This window comes from Pseudochaenichthys georgianus, chromosome 23 (genome assembly GCF_902827115.2).
Source record: "Pseudochaenichthys georgianus chromosome 23, fPseGeo1.2, whole genome shotgun sequence".
NCBI classification, from domain to species: domain Eukaryota; kingdom Metazoa; phylum Chordata; class Actinopteri; order Perciformes; family Channichthyidae; genus Pseudochaenichthys; species Pseudochaenichthys georgianus.
The window spans coordinates 18,461,724-18,478,004 of record NC_047525.1 but is presented as its reverse complement, the minus strand read 5'-3'; the positions used below and the strand labels follow the sequence as shown (position 1 = coordinate 18,478,004).

Below are 16,281 nucleotides of genomic sequence, written 5' to 3'. Positions count from 1 at the left end.
GAAACATTTACATGTACATGTGTGACTGTGCTTGTGTTTTTAACATACAGCTGTTTTATCAGCTTATAATTGAAATGTTCTAACTTTATCCACATCAGTTTTTTTTTAGATCTCGACAATGTTCATGTTCAGTTTAGAAATATCTTAACTTTAAACTACAAATATGGTGTTTGTTGTAGTTGCCGGGGATGTCACTGCCATCATTAGACCCATTGTAGCACGTTCCCAAGTGAGTCTATAAAAGCCTTTTGAAAGTGCTGAGGCACCAAAGGTCATGACCTTGGTCGGATTCAATTATTTCCTTTCATTGCTTGAGATGAGACATCCACTCTAAGATGTGAGATTCTTATCACTAAAACTCCCATAAATACATATTTGTACCTCATTTAAGGATTACATTATTATTTTTGTGGACTAAAAAAATTGCTTATCTTAGACTTAAAACACCTTTTCAAAAAGTGTGTATTTTGAATTCAAGCTATTTTTGGTGTATTTGTTAAAAAGTCAACATTTGAATGCAGAAATGTAGGAAAATCATGACATAGCACAGGTGAGAGATGTTGGCCAGCATTGGGTGTGTACAGGTATTAATAACTGTATACACTGACTATGTGTGTATGTGTTCAGTTGAAGTGTCCCCATGTTGAACTAACATTATCTGTTGGCATGTTTCCATGTGCTCCTGAATGCAGCTGGGATTTTCATTGTCTTCTCTATCTGAACATCTTTTATTTTCAATCTCTATTTGTGTGTGAGTGTGTGTGTGTGTGTTTGTCTTGGTTAAGTGGGTTCATTTATGTCCTCCCTGCCAAACCGCTGTGTTGCCGTGGCGACCTGAGGCCCAAACTAACTGTCATGTCTTGTCTCAGCGGCAGAAACACCTCATCAAATGAGGGCGCAAAGACGATCCCAAAGGAAATCCATCCACATTGAGACATCTGTACTTGTGTTGGCCTGGCCAAATCTATTTCTTTCTGACAGGCCTTAATCTCAATGTGCCACTGTGTGTCTGTGTGACTGTGTGACTGTGTGACTGTGTGACTGTGTGTGTCTGAGAGGATTGTAAGAAAGAAATCTGCTAGTGAGATGTTTTTTTGCACTTGTTGTGTCCTCTCACCCCTCCCTACTGGTGAAAAACAAAATCCAATTGCAAGGTGGACAAAGCCGTTCAACTGGAGATTGAGTGTGTCTGAACACCGTGGAACATATGGACAGCTAGATTGAAGCAGTGATAACGGCACAGAGGACACAGAAATGTGCTCAAACACACGGGTTATAATAAAATCAGTGACGACAGCGGGGTCCGTTCTCCATGATAGAATTACACACTTATTCTTTTCTCCCTGCAGTGTCTAGCATATGGGGCAGCACATTTGGCTGACAGGTGCAAATGTATTACACACACTGCCTCACCTTTAACCCATATTTCACCCCTCATTCCCCTTGTGTATGTACAGTAAGTGAAAAAGATGTACAACAGAAACGTGTGTGAAGGCAGCTGCTTCGCTCAGATGTCATATTTTATGATAATGCATGTCAAGTAGACATGAGGGCCAAGTGCAGCCTGTTCAGGGGCCGAGCCCCACACCGGAGGTTAATGTGTTTCAGACAGGCACACGGGGGGACGCCCGCGCAGGCTCTTAACCCCCGGGAGGCTGGGGCCCCAAAGCCCACGTGGATATGAGTGGAGGTGTGTGAGGTCTGGTCGCGTGTGTGTGTCAGAGAGAGAGAGTGAGTGTACGAGCAGTGATCGTGGGGTCGGGATTAACGGGCAATAGGCCGCTTACCCACAATGTGCAGACAGGAAGAGGACCAAAGTCAGGCTCACCCTCCTTAAGAGCACCATAACAGATGTTGACTGTTTTTGTTTTTTACCCCTCTTAGGCTTTGTCTCTCTTTCTGCTCTCTTGCTTATTAAGCGGATGAGACATGATTATGACATAAGAGGCAGAGCTGCACATATGAGAGTGGAGCAAAGTTATCCTACATCGTAAATTGAAAGCTGAGAGGTATTTAAAGCCTAACGTCCAGGTGCAAAATGTGACCATCATTTGGATCATGATGATAACTTCACACACAAAGATGCCTCTGTGCTGCTGAAAGAGATCTCTTCAGCTTCACCCACACATTAGCTCTGACAGTCAGTCTGAATACTGCCGGACAGAGCCGAGGGCTACGCTAACACTTGTCAGTTCTGTGAGAGTTTTGAGCTCTGATCTTTGAGATCATGTTTTTCTAAGATGGCTTCACTGTCCACACTTTGGCTGACAGTGACAGCTTTGCACCCCGACACTGTCAGGGGATTTATTCGTTATGGGACCACCCAAGTGAAAAGGAAAATTGAATATTTGTGCGACATTCCCAGAGTTTTGATTGTTGTTGTCATGGACATGATGTCATGTGTGTGTCCTGCAGTCTTACCTGGAGTTGTAGGGGTCCCAGGCCTGGTGTGGCGGCAGCGGCAGCAGCAGCAGCAGCCATGGTTGTGGGGATGAGCTGGAGAGGGTAGGGGTCACCTGAAGGAAATCAGAGAGGATCACATCTTTATGTCAGTTTTTGTTTATTTGTACACACCAGGCCTTCTCCATGCCTCGATCCGACTTTCATCCTTTCTCCCTCTTTTCTGCATCTTGTCACCCTTTCTCCACTTACCCTCATCCCCCTGTCTCTGCATCCCCCCTCTCTTTACCCTCATCCTCTTGTTTTTCTTCTCCCTCTCATCCCACCTTTGTCCCTCTGCTTCCCCTCGCCTCACCCCCACCACCACCTGAGTCCCTTAGTGCAGCTGTTAAAGCCGTCCTTTGTGTGTGCTGCCGGTAGGGCCTTAATGAAAAGCCTGATTGTGTGTCCTCCTCCTTAATACCCCCTGACAAAGAGCAGCGAGGTGAGGGGATTCTGATAAAGCTGGCCCCAGCGCCGTAATTAAGAGCCGCCACTGCCGATTGCCACTCTCTTCTCCCCCCTTTTTTTTCTCCTCTCAACTGTCTGTTCTCCTGCTTTGTCGGGGCTGCTTTCAGGCTGGCTCCCCCTTTCTCCCTCCTTGTGTCCTTCTTGTTGTTATCTTTCTTTCTTCACAAGTTACTCTCCACCTTTCTCACCCCTCTTCTTCCCCCCCACTGTCAGGAATGATAAATCAAGAGATGGATGGACGAACAGGGCGGAGGAGATGACAGAAGTGCAGGGAGAAGGAGACAGAGAAGAGGACGAGAGCGGTTTATTAGTGACCAGGTGCAGATAGGTCGCGCTGTAATTACTCCGAGAGGGAGAGAAAAGGTCAGGGAGGAGGTGATGGGGGGTGAGGAGATGAGGAATACTGCACCTAATAATCATCACATTGAATAAAACCTGCCTGTTGACTGCTCTGGTTCACATTTGGACCAATCACAGTGACCTGAGGTCAGACTGTATGCTAGTGTTACATCAAGGATGCTCTATTCTTCGGAGGAAAACTTGCTCATGGTTTGACCTTGCATCTCTGACCTCAACCTTCAGCGGTCAGCTTCTTGGGACCTTCTATTGTGCATGTGTGTGCCTGTGTATATGTATGTGTGTGTGTGTGTGTGTGTGTGTGTGTGTGTGTGTGTGTGTGTGTGTGTGTGTGTGTGTGTGTGTGTGTGTGTGTGTGTGTGTGTGTGTGTGTGTGTGTGTGTGTGTGTGTGTGTGTGTGCTTGAGATAGGCCAAGAATGTCTTTCCGGACATATTTTCCCATATGACTCGGTTCTTTAAAAAACAAAATGGGAAAGCAAAGCTGAGACATTCTTTTCTCCAACGGGGAGGAGGGCAGGAGGGATTAAAGAATTATTTCAGGACTGTGTATTCTAGGAGATGGGTTCTTTCTCCTCGCTCCCAGAAAAACATAAGCTGGGTGGATATTTATGCTCCTCCTGGGGGTCGCTGTAACAAAAGGGAGACGGACGGAGGAAAGCAAACATGTTGCTCTTGGCTCGGGGACAGCGACCTCGGCGGACAAAGATGACATTTCTCACTGAGAAACAGGAAGGAGGGAGGTATATTAAGGCATCACTATTCCTGTGGTGTCAATTTGTGAACAATTTTAAATGTCCTCCATTTTAAAAAGCTTTTCTTCAACAATTCATGGTGGGGGGTTACATTTTCTGTTTGTCTTTAAATCATAATTAAGCAACTAAAACCAGCTCCAAATGATATGTTTAAGAAAATTATAAAAATGTCATACCTGAAACTGCAGTGTTGTTTAGAACAAATGTACTTTTTTATATTCAAACTGAATTGTAAGTCCATGCAAAGGTTAAAAAGTTATCTTTATCTTTGATATCAACAGCTTGGACAGTAGATAAATTGTGCCACTGTTCAACAAGGGTTTATGAGAGTGCCAAGAAATCCATAACGTGTGGATAAAATCTATTCCTATCTTCAAAGCTATGAAGAGCTGCGAGAATATGTCAGATCACAATGCTACACATGTCCTATTTAGAGTGGCAGCACCAAACTACAGCAACTCACAACAAGTTTGAAAGTTGCCAGAGAGTTTTCTCAGGGGCGGCTCAGCCTGGCGCCGAGTGCCAGTCCGGTTGGAGTTGGCGGAGGCAGTGAAAAGACAAGCCCACCACTTGATAGGGTATTTACGTGGGCAGTGGGCGTGGGTGAAGATGGCACTAATTAAAATGGAGTGGACTTGTTTGGGAAGCTGTGAAACTCTAAGGGGGTGGGGGGGGGGGGACTGAGTGTGCACGCGCTCATGTGCACACTCTCAGATCAATGTGGAAGTCTTTTTTTTGTGTTGCGATATCACAAAGCTTTCTCTGGCTGCCGGTACCTTAGTGTGTGTGGGCTGTGTTGGAAACATGTTCTGGCTGCTTCCTGTGTTAATGTGAGGAGAACCTGGGGCAGGTCACATTTACCACCCCCCCCCCTCCCCCTCTGCTAACCCCCCACCGTGCATTTATTCCCAGCATCCCCTGGCAAGCGCCCACCTCTCTGTCTCTGCCTCTCTCTCTCTATCATGGTAAACAACACATTGCCACACAGCCGGAGCGTGATGGCCAAATAATAATAAAAAAAAAACATGTCCTGCAGGACGCCTGCATTTTGTTGCTTTTATTCATCAAAAAATAGACAAGACAAAAGGATGGAGCCAAGAGGACTGAGCGAGAGAGAGAGGGAGAGTGTAAACAAGAAGGGTGTATTTGGACTGGTTTTTCTATTAAGAGGGAGAGATGTTGTTGTAGGGGCGAGCTCGTCTTTTGGGAAGCAGTCCCACTCCTTGTGTGGGAAAAGGGTCAGACTCTACCTTGCTTTAGTGAAAAGCATTTGAAACATCACACATAAAAAAGTACTTTTACACCTATCCATGCCGGTATGTGAGGAAGCTACTCACTGCAGCCAGGCTTGTAGTTGAAGCCAGGGGGCATCAGGAAGCCCTGCTGGGCCGCCGCCGCCGCCGCCAGGGTCCTCTGGTCCGGGGGGAAGACGGGAATCATCAGTGGGGGGAGCTGGCCCTGGACCTGCTGATGGAGGAGGGGGAGGAGAGGGGGGTGGGGAGAGGGTAGAGACGAAGAGAGGAGGTAGTGGGGACAAAAGAGGAAACAAACATCAGCACCTTTCGCATCTCTTTAAGTTTAATTACATTTACATGCATTGAATGTGCATTTATGTGTGTAACTGACCCCAGAACAGACGTCTTTGCCATAGTGGAGACAGTTACATCCACATTACATCATAATCATTTCACACAATCATATGCATTCAGGCTCATATACATAAATTAATGACATACATATGGAACACACATATGACATCAGTCTGTAAAGACACTAATGAACCCACCCCCTCACTCACACACACACACACACACACACACACACACACACACACACACACACACACACACACACACACACACACACACACACACACACACACACACACACACACACACACACACACACACACACACACACACACACACACACACACACACACACACCACACACACACACACACACACACACACACACACACACACACACACACACAGTCCTAAGCACTCTATCTTCTCGATTCAAAGACAGAAAGCAAGTTATGGGTTGCAGTTCACTAAACTCGCACAACAGCTGGCCTTTCCCTTTTCATTTGGAAGATGATGTTCTCTCCCTTCTCCCCACATCAACCCCCTCAACTACCCAAACACACAGTAACACACAACCCTCTCTGCGCGGCCGTCGGCAGAGAGCCATACGACTTCACAAGGTTTCCAGGATTTTAAAAGGAGACGCAGAAAAAAGCTCCTCCGATGGGTGGCTTTGGCAGGGACGACAGGAGAGGGAGAGAAGGAGAGACAGAAAGAGAGAGAAGTAGGAGACAGATGGTTGCACTAAACAGCGTTCTGCCAAAAACAACGCACAAAGACTCGCGTGTGATGGACTGACTGACAGTTTGAGAGGAGAGATGGGAGAAGATGAGGAGAGGAAGTGGGGAGGAGAGAAGGATAGGAATAAGGTGAGACGAGGAGGAAAATAAGGACTCTTATCGAGCTGTAAGGCTGAGGTGTAATGCTGGAATGATGTAGAGAGAACAAGGGGCTCAGGCCAAATTGTGTGCACATTCTCCTAAAAGTCAGTATAAGCAGTTATTGTGCTTCCTATTCCAATACTCAACAGAGCTCCAATAACTGCTAATGCTATAGGATAGGTACACTATCTCAGGTATGTTATTTTTTATTAACGTAGTTGAAACATACAATGTGGGGTTTTCATCGGCTACTAGTCTGCTTTTGAGTCAGCAAGACAACAATGCTACGCCTACACTCTACTGCAATAGGATAAAAAAGAAGAAGAAGAATATAATCCAAAATAAATCACTTATCCATCACAACACTCTTTTTATCTATACTTATATTATTTATCTAACACCCCAGGCAAACAGTTTTTCCCCTCCATTTGAGATCATATGAGCAAAAAAAAATTAAAATGCAGGTGTACAGGTGTATTGCAAACTTACTTTAGACAAAAGGCTTATCAGTTCAAAGGTGGCTTGTGTGTTTCGTATGTCCTGAAAACACAAGTAAAACTCTTTGAAATATACGTTGTCATCGTCCTTAGTGCATTTGTTCTCTATTGATTATATACCAGAGAAGGCTCCTCCAGAATACTTTATCCAATTGGTTTCAAAGGCCAGCTAATACTCCATATGACGTGTACACGGCTTGTAATACAATTGGTTGGGTGCCCCTTTAGAGCAAATCCCTGATGGGGTCTTCAGGCCTTTGACCTGTATTCCTGCATAGCACTTTGTTCCCTCTTTACAACTCATCGTCTCTCTCCTGCTCTCCCTGCCTCTCTTATTTTGCCTGGAGGGCAGAGCGGCTGAATAGGATAATGGGCAGGTAAAAGCAGTTGGATGTGAGAAAATTGATCTGGAATGATGGAAATGGCTGCACAATCATAAGGATGTGGTGGTTTCCGCGGTAAAATCAGGTAATATACGGACACTTGAAGTGCTTGAGACAGGTAAATAGAGAGCGGCTGTCTCAGTGTTAACAGCGCTCCTAGCTGCCCCATGTGTGTATACTCAAGTTTCCCTGGGCGTATGCATGCCTGTGTACTGTAAATACCTATGTGTGTGTTTCTGTGTGAGGGGTCTCCTCTGCCCCTCCTCCTGTGTGTCGGCATGCGGCAGCCAGCAGCACTGTAATCAAACTATCACAGTGCAGGGGAATACAGCTCTCTTCAAGCGGCTCCTGTTTCCCCCTTACACCAACAACAATAATTACTCCACCATTTTGGTTAGCCATAAACCGCCGTGCCGCGCGATCAGAAGGGAGAGGCGTTCCAGCGCGACGCTCGGACAGGACCCCCGCCGGGACAAATCACAGACAGAACAGTTCCGCTTTGCCTTTCAGGCCTAATTGGACATATGCTGGAGTGGAGCTGGCTAGCAATACTGTAATGTACCGTAGGGAGGAGGAAAAGAGAGGAGAGGAGAAGGGGAGGAAAGGACAGGAAAGGACAGGAGAGGAGAAAAAAGGAGATAAGAGGAAAGGAGAGGAGAAAGGGGAGGAAAGGAAAGGAGAGGAGAAACAAGGAGATAAGAGGAAAGGACAGAAGAGGAGAGAGGGGAGGAAAGGAAAGGAAAAGAGAAAAAAGGAGATAAGAGGAAAGGAAAGGAGAGGAGTTGAGGAAAAGAGAAGAAAGGACATAAGAGGAAATGAGAGGAGAAGATAAAAGAGGAGAGGAAAGGAGCTGAGGGGAGACGAGTGGAAATAAAAGATAAAAGAGAAGAGGTGATAAGAGGAGAGGAGAAGAAAAAGAGTAGAAGAATAGATGAGAGGAAAGATAAGTGAGCTAAGCGGAGATGACTTGGGAGGAAAGAAGGGGCGAGCGAGGAAAGGAGAGAAGAGGATAAGTCTGTGGCAGCTGTAATTCATACATACTGTACATAGACACACACTGGCACATATACTGCGCGCAGATGGCTTCTCCTCTCTATATCTGCCTCTTTTTATATCTCTTCAAAGGCTGCGCACAATAGGAAGATATTAATCAGCCTACAGAACTGTTGCACACTATATGTGCGTCTCCACAGTGGGATAAGAAGAGAGAAAGGCACAAAGGAGGAAGACAAAAACACTGAAATACACAGAGAAAAAGACAGAGAATGGTTTATGGAGGATCATTTCCTCCCATATGGCGCTGTTATAATAGTTGAGTTGGATATGTGTGTAACAGCTGTTGAGCTGATGAGCAGCACCACGACACACACACACACACACACACACACACACACACACACACACACACACACACACACACACACACACACACACACACACACACACACACACACACACACACACACACACACACACACACACACACACACACACACACACACACACACACACACACACACACACACACACTCTGACCTCCACACATATGAGGCAGTAAACATGGTCAGAGCAAGTTGAGCGTAACAGTGAGAAACAAGACACTCAAAGGCTGTCTGAAATGTGTGTGTGTGTGTGTGTGTTTGGGTGAGGGGGGTTGTCCACTAGCTGATCATATTATATATCGGAGCGTCCCTCTGTGCATTCCTTCACATTTACATTCCTATACATCTACAAAATGTAATCAACTAATATTGGATATACAATAATGCAATACGTTAAAGTGGATTACGAGTTCTGTGTGTTAGCCTCGTGATCATAGTGTAAACTTTGAAAGTGGGACTAGTAGAAGAGAGAGGGGGAGCGCTTTCCCAAATCAGAGAATAAGAACCAGAGACAAAGCGGTGCATTGACAGAAGGAAAGAAAAGCCTGTGAGAGAAAGTGATGTTGAGAGAAACAGAGATAGGGAAAGTGAGAGCGAGGCCAGATCTATCAGACAATCTCCAGATCCCACATAAAGGAAAAGGCACATCTGAGACAGCAGGCGCTTTGGGGAATAACGCACTCCTCAGCTTCTCTTTCACATCAGGCCCAAAGTGAACATGAAAACACACAGAGAAATCATCACACTGCTGCTACTGTAGGCTGCAGACGCCGAGGATAAGGGGATTCGCTTTTTATCTGAAAACCCCTCCCCCAGATCCAAAAAAGAAACCTGAAACAAACAAAACGGGAACTCATCTGAACAGAAATCCTCTAATCAGGGATAACTGAATGGAAAACAAAGACAAAAACTCGGGAATGGAAAAATAGATATAAAGGAGACGTGTGAAACTTTATTTCCAGAGAACTTTTCACAGGGGCAAAAAGGCCACAAAGAAAAAAAGAAGTCGACAGCTCACCCCGGCGAGAACTTCTCAAGAAATAAACAGCAGAATGAAGAGGAGAGGGAGAAAGAGCGAGGGAAGGAGAGACGGAGAGGGGAGCAAATGTTGGATAATTGGCAGCGAGTCGAGGCTGCGTTCACCACGCGCCAGGCGGCACAGCTTGAACTTAAAGCGCCGCTGCGGCATAATGAAGATGTGGCCGCTAATTAACATATGGGGTGCGAAACAGGTTGGTTGGCACGAGGCGCGCTAAAAACTCCAAGGTAAAGTTATTATTGGGGAGTAATTAGCTCTATGAAGTTAATGCGCCGAACAATAGCTGCCAGCGCCGCACAATATGGCTCGCATCTGAGCGCGCGAAAAAAAAAGCCCCCGCTAAAGTGCGAGTCCCACAGCTAAAATCTGTTGCCGACCATATGCTCCGGCAATTAATGCAAGACCTGGATGACCTATTGCTAAAGAAGGGACGTGCGAGCGACAGAACCAGGGACGGAGAGAGGGAAAGAGACAGAGAGAGATAGCCGGCCTTTAATATTAGTCCATTAACTTTCTATGGACAGGGGCTATTAGAGGCCAGCCGGCTGTGAATGTAAGGGCATGGTTCATGTCCCAATGGCTGACACACACACACACACACACACACACACACACACACACACACACACACACACACACACACACACACACACACACACACACACACACACACACACACACACACACACACACACACACACACACACACACACACACACACACACACACACACACACACACACACACACACACACACACACACACACACACTAGAGAGAAGGCAAGTGAGAGTCTCTGTGGAAATGGCGCTTGGTTGCGGTCCAGTTTGAGTGAACGCGCGTTCACATCGACACATAAAGTGCATAAGGAAAACACAAATTACACTGGTTGCGGTGTAATGGGAGTGATTAAACAATTACACAGGCAATTGGGTTAGCCGCTCCTATGTAGTGTACGGAGGTGTGTGTGTGTGTGTGTGTGTGTGTGTGTGTGTGTGTGTGTGTGTGTGTGTGTGCGTGCGTGCGTGCACAGTATGTGGTTTACTGTACTGTATGTGTGTGGAATTGAATGAAAAGCTTTTTAGGGTTTTTGCTTTCTCCCACGGATTGAACATGGACAGAGGCTTGTGACTGCATCAGCTATAACACTTGGAGGGTGTGTGTGTGTGTGTGTGTGTGTGTGTGTGTGTGTGTGTGTGTGTGTGTGTCTGTGTCTGTGTGTACAGTATATATGTCTGAGTGTGTGATTGAGTTACCAATGTGGGTTAGCCCTAATAGAGAGCTTGTTAGCCGCTGTCTCCGGCGCGTCTGGCCTCTCTTAAACTAGTCAAAGCATCAGGTGGCTTTACTCATTTTCTGATTTCTTTCTCACTTTTTCTTTTTTTCCCTCTGCTTTGCTGTCCTCCACATACATATAGGCACAGTGGCACTTGATGAAATGAAAGACTGTGTGAGTGTGTGTGTGTGTGTGTGTGTGTGTGTGTGTGTGTGTGTGTGTGTGTGTGTGTGTGTGTGTGTGTGTGTGTGACTTGGTCTAGTGGTTTTTGATTCATTAGGCAGAACACACTCGTGTCCCCTCATCCCTCTGTTTCAATATACACTGTGGGTGCGAGCGCTGCCTCTGTTCTATAAAAAATGTGTGCGTGTTCTCAAGGTAAGCCCTGAGCCGCTCGGCAGGTGAGCTCCTTTCATCCCTGTTGCGCTTCCCCGCACAGCGGCAACAGTCGTCCCCGGCAACACCGGAGGGAGCCTCGGAGACAAGTTGTTTAATTAGAATGAGAGGAGACGAGGGGCAAAGTAAAGCGAAGTTCGACGAAATGTGCTCACCCCTTTGAGCTTAACAAGAAGGCCCCAAGCAGGGGGTAGAAGTGTGTGTGTGTGTGTGTGTGTGTAATGTGTTGTAGTGTGCCTGTGTGTCTTTATGCGCTCACATGCTGTAATTCTTTAGAGAACAAGTTGTGCTGTACCCTCTGATTGAGCACAACATTGTACTGTAGGGGTGATGTGGTCTCAGGACTGGGATTAAGGGTTGGAATTAGAGGTGGGGTAAGGACAGAGGTAGAGGTTAGTTTTATTCAGGACTTGTCCTAAAGAGCAAATCAGGATCAGGATCTAGAATGGGATATTCCCCGAAGAGTGAACTTTGAATGTGTGTGTGTATCGGCAGAGGATGGGACAAAATGAAGCATGGTAATTGAGTCTAATGTATGAATAAATCCAGGCACATTTAATTAGTCAGAGCAATAAAGTAGCCAATCACTGACCCCTAGACACTAATGAATGGTGTGTGCATGCGTGTCCTGTTTGTCATTAGCTTATGTTTCTGTGATGCCCGCCTCTGTAAATAAACCGGCTTGTTTGTCAGCCCCGCACCACATTCAGAGAGTGCCGTTGGCCTAAATAGCGGACCCTCACATGCATATCGCTGGCTTGATTTGGGTTTCAGGGTGAGAAAAATAGGAAACCGGACGCGAGGACAATAAATAATTTGTCCTCCTTTCATGAGGGATGTGTGTCACTCCTCTCTTTTTCACGAGCTTGATTATTCGTTTCATTTCATCACCTCTTCCAAGTGGACGGTTGAAAGCATTCTTTACAGGCCTTTGGGGGTTTGGGCCTAACAAAGCCAAGGACGCAGACACACACACACACACACACACACACACACACACACACACACACACACACACACACACACACACACACACACACACACACACACACACACACACACACACACACACACACACACACACACACACACACACACACACACACACACACACACACACACACACACACACACACACACACACACACGAAGGGACAGCTGAACTCAGCCTCGTTAGGGGGAAATGCAATCACAAGGGGCTTATCATACAGACAGAAAAAACACACACAGACACACAAACCCCAACACTCTGAACCTGGTGCCCTCTCTCTGGCAGGCCATTGTATTGTGGGATTGTGCGGACAATCTCTTCATGAATGATTAAGCAGTGTATTTCTCGACCAAGTCTTTGATGATGAGTGTGTGTTTGATCATCAGGCGAGTGTGAAGCGCTCTCCGAGACTGCTTGCGATATGCGGGCGAGAGGAGGCGTATATATTTAGTTGTATGTTTGTTTGTGCACACTTTGATGTGTGTGATATACGTGGATGTTTGTGCGCTCCTGTGATGAGCCCCTGTTGATTGTGTCCCGCTCTTAACGAGGCTGCCTACAGCTGCCCCTGCTTGTGAGAAACTATTGTTGGGCCCGCTCAATGGAGAGACGCTTGTTTGGGAAAAGGTTGCAAAGTCATGGGAAAAGAGAGCTTTGTCTCGGCGGGGTCGCGAGGGAGTGAATCATGAGCGGACGTGTTTATGGCTTAACACACACAGCTGCGGCGAACACACGTGCACGTACGCACAGATGAAGAAATGGACGCTTGAGAATGCACAGAGGAAACCTAAGAAACAATTTTTTTTTTGTCAAAGACACAAAACACGAACAATTCATAGTTTAACTCGCACAAAGCAAATAAACACAGCTGCTTTACACACAATCGTGGACACATAGACACACGTCCCACATGCATGCTATCACAAGGCCTCTTATCTCACAAACTGTGTACTGGTAAACTCTTAGGGGAAAGGGAGTGTGTGTGTGTGTGTGTGTGTGTGTGTGTGTGTGTGTGTGTGTGTTCCCTCTTGGACAGGGTGTCTCTTTATGATACAAAGCCTGGCTTTCTCAGCTCAAAATTCAGTGTCATCTGCTTTTACAAAGGCCTGGGCTATTCGTTCCAAGCCACCTGGACCAACATAGAGGCTCCAGTGTAGCAGCCAAAAGGACAATACCTCCATTTTTTAGTGTTACTTATATACCCACCCTTTTTTCTCTGAAGCCTAAGACACAGACTCACATTCAAATGGACGTTTAAGATAATTAACTCTTCAGATGTATCTTTGCTATACAAGGTTATCATCATTTCCTTATATTTCCTGGTGAAAGGAATTCCTCCTGTGGATGTCAGGTGATTGATAAAAAGCAAAGAGAGCATAATGCTTCCTTTCACTGGAAGATAAGAAAAACGAACTGATTTATGAATGGCACAGGTAGGATGAGGACAGGTAGCCAAAGATATGTCAACTTCCTAAAGGCCAAAACCAATACTTTTACTCGGGATTACATTGTGTTATCATTCTAAAATTGTATTTGCAATTTAGCAAAACAATAGAAATGATTCACTTCTGTTTTGAGTGACTTCTCTGGATTTATACAACATACATTAAAGAAATGTAAACTTGCCAATCCACTATATAATAAAGACTTAAAACTAACATACTGTTCTAGTTCTGATTTTCCATTGACCACTTTCAAGTGATTGCACATGTTATGTGTGTGTGTGTGTGTGTGTGTGTGTGTGTGTGTGTGTGTGTGTGTGTGTGATAGTGGAGGAGGGGCTAGTATCAGTCAACAATGCTGATGGCTGAGCAAAGAATCTGCAACAATCACAATCACAGAGTTGCCTTTGTGGGCACATCCACACACATGGATTGGACACACACATACACATACACACACATACACACACACACATACACACACACACACACACACACACACACACACACACACACACACACACACACACACACACACACACACACACACACACACACACACACACACACACACACACACACACACACACACACACACACACACACACACACACACACACACACACACACACACACACACACACACACACACACACGCACACACACACAGAAACCAGGCCTCACCTGGATTTGTTGCTGCAGGAGGTTGATTTTGTGTTGCTGCTGCAGAAGCTGCTGCTGTTGCCGGGCAATCTGAGGAGGGAGAACACAACAGATTATTTGAATGTATATGCAGTGTGTTAGTGTGGGAGTGTGTGCATGTGTTGAGTGTGTTGGTGTAGTGTGCGGCGGGGCCTCTGGGAGATGCGACACATCTGTAGGTCTCTGAGGCCCCCGTTGCACGACTGAGGGTCGATGCCCCGGCATGAAATATTAAAGAGCTCCTCTCGTGTCGAGCTCACAGCCAAGTGGACAACACTGTCACACCGACACACTCACTGACATGAGCATTGCTGATGTCCATTTTTTATATTCTGATCAATTTGGAGAAATCTTCTTACTTTTACACATTTATTTCCGTTGCTTGCGATGACATTTCAGTTACTGGAATAAAATAAATATATATTTTGCACTGTAACTCTCCAGTGGCTTGTAGAGGGGAATGGAATGGCAGGAATACAGTATCCACATACTGTACTTTGACGTCCAGCTAGAACCGTTACACACTTGTAGGGAAGTTAGCCAAGGGCACTGTAAGGCATTGTGTTTGTCACAGGTGATTTGTCCTTACAGCTGTGTTTCTGTGTCTATGTGCGTATTCTCTTTGTAAACCCGAGCTTTCCAGAAGCCATGAAGCACAACAAAGAGGGAAACCCTTCTCTATGCAAATACCTGGCAGACTCTTGCCTGGGAGCTTGGAGTGTGTGTGTGTAAGTGTGTGTCTGCACTGCATCCGCTCCAACGCTACGTAGCCTCAGCTTATTCCTGTGCAATGTCCCTGTGTTCAAGCTGCCAAAGGCGCATGTCTCTGGCTGCTCGAACACTATACAGTATAATATGTGTGTGTGTGAGTGTGTGAGTGTGTGAGTATAGAGGAAGAAAAGTCCTGTGCGATTTGCTGCTTTTCCACCACACCTTTCAGCCTACCGTAAGATCTGTGTGAGGATTGTTGATGACTATTTGTGATGGGTGTGTGTGTAAAACTTGTGACTCCGAATCAGCAGCCAATCCTGTGCTTTTGTTGACTGTTTACTGACTTTTTGTGTAATTATGTGGGGTAGAAGATAAGTCATTTTAGGGTTTTTTATTATCTTAGCTAGTAAGGGTTTTATTTGGCAGCATAGGCGTACTGTATCCAGCCCTTCTCACGCAGCGAGCTCTGTACCTGGTCCTGCTGCTGCTTGGCCAGCTCCATCTGCTGCCTCTGCTTCTCCATCTGCGAGGTGGCCAGCTTCTTCTGCTCCTCGTGGGCCGCCAGGAGCTGCTCCCTCAGGCTGCTCAACTGGCCAATCATGCCCATGAGTTGGCGCTCTTTCTCCGCCAGGCTGTCCGCAGTACCTACACGGTGAGAGAGAAGGGGTGGGGAGAGAGAAAGGTCGAAGGTGAGATATAAGCCCTTTGAAGAAAAGTGTTTTACATCATTGCTGATCACAGATATATGGTTGTCAGTAATTCTAACTTCTTCTATAAAGATGTATAAGATGTTTATGCAACGGGAGCAAAGTGCAAAGATGTCATGCTGTGTTCCTCTTCTTTGAGAGATTTTCATGGCTATCCGTAGGACATAAAGGATTGTGGGGGTGAGGTTAGAGGTCAGAGGCATGAAGGAGAGAAAGGAGGAGGAAGGAACAACAGAGCAGTGTAAAGCTATCCTTGGCTTGTTGGA

The 16,281-nt window shown here is 46.0% G+C and overlaps 1 protein-coding gene across 1 annotated transcript in view; it reads right to left on the bottom strand.

The window, feature by feature from the left end:
* Positions 1-15,949, bottom strand: part of sox5 (SRY-box transcription factor 5) — a 37,870-nt gene extending 21,921 nt beyond the window's left edge. Inside the window, 5 exon segments of the mRNA XM_034074877.1 lie at positions 2,422-2,516; positions 5,358-5,487; positions 6,980-7,030; positions 14,580-14,648; positions 15,781-15,949. Coding sequence (XP_033930768.1) covers positions 2,422-2,516; positions 5,358-5,487; positions 6,980-7,030; positions 14,580-14,648; positions 15,781-15,915 — 480 coding nt within the window. The 5' untranslated portion in view covers positions 15,916-15,949.
* Positions 15,950-16,281: the final 332 nt, after the last annotated feature.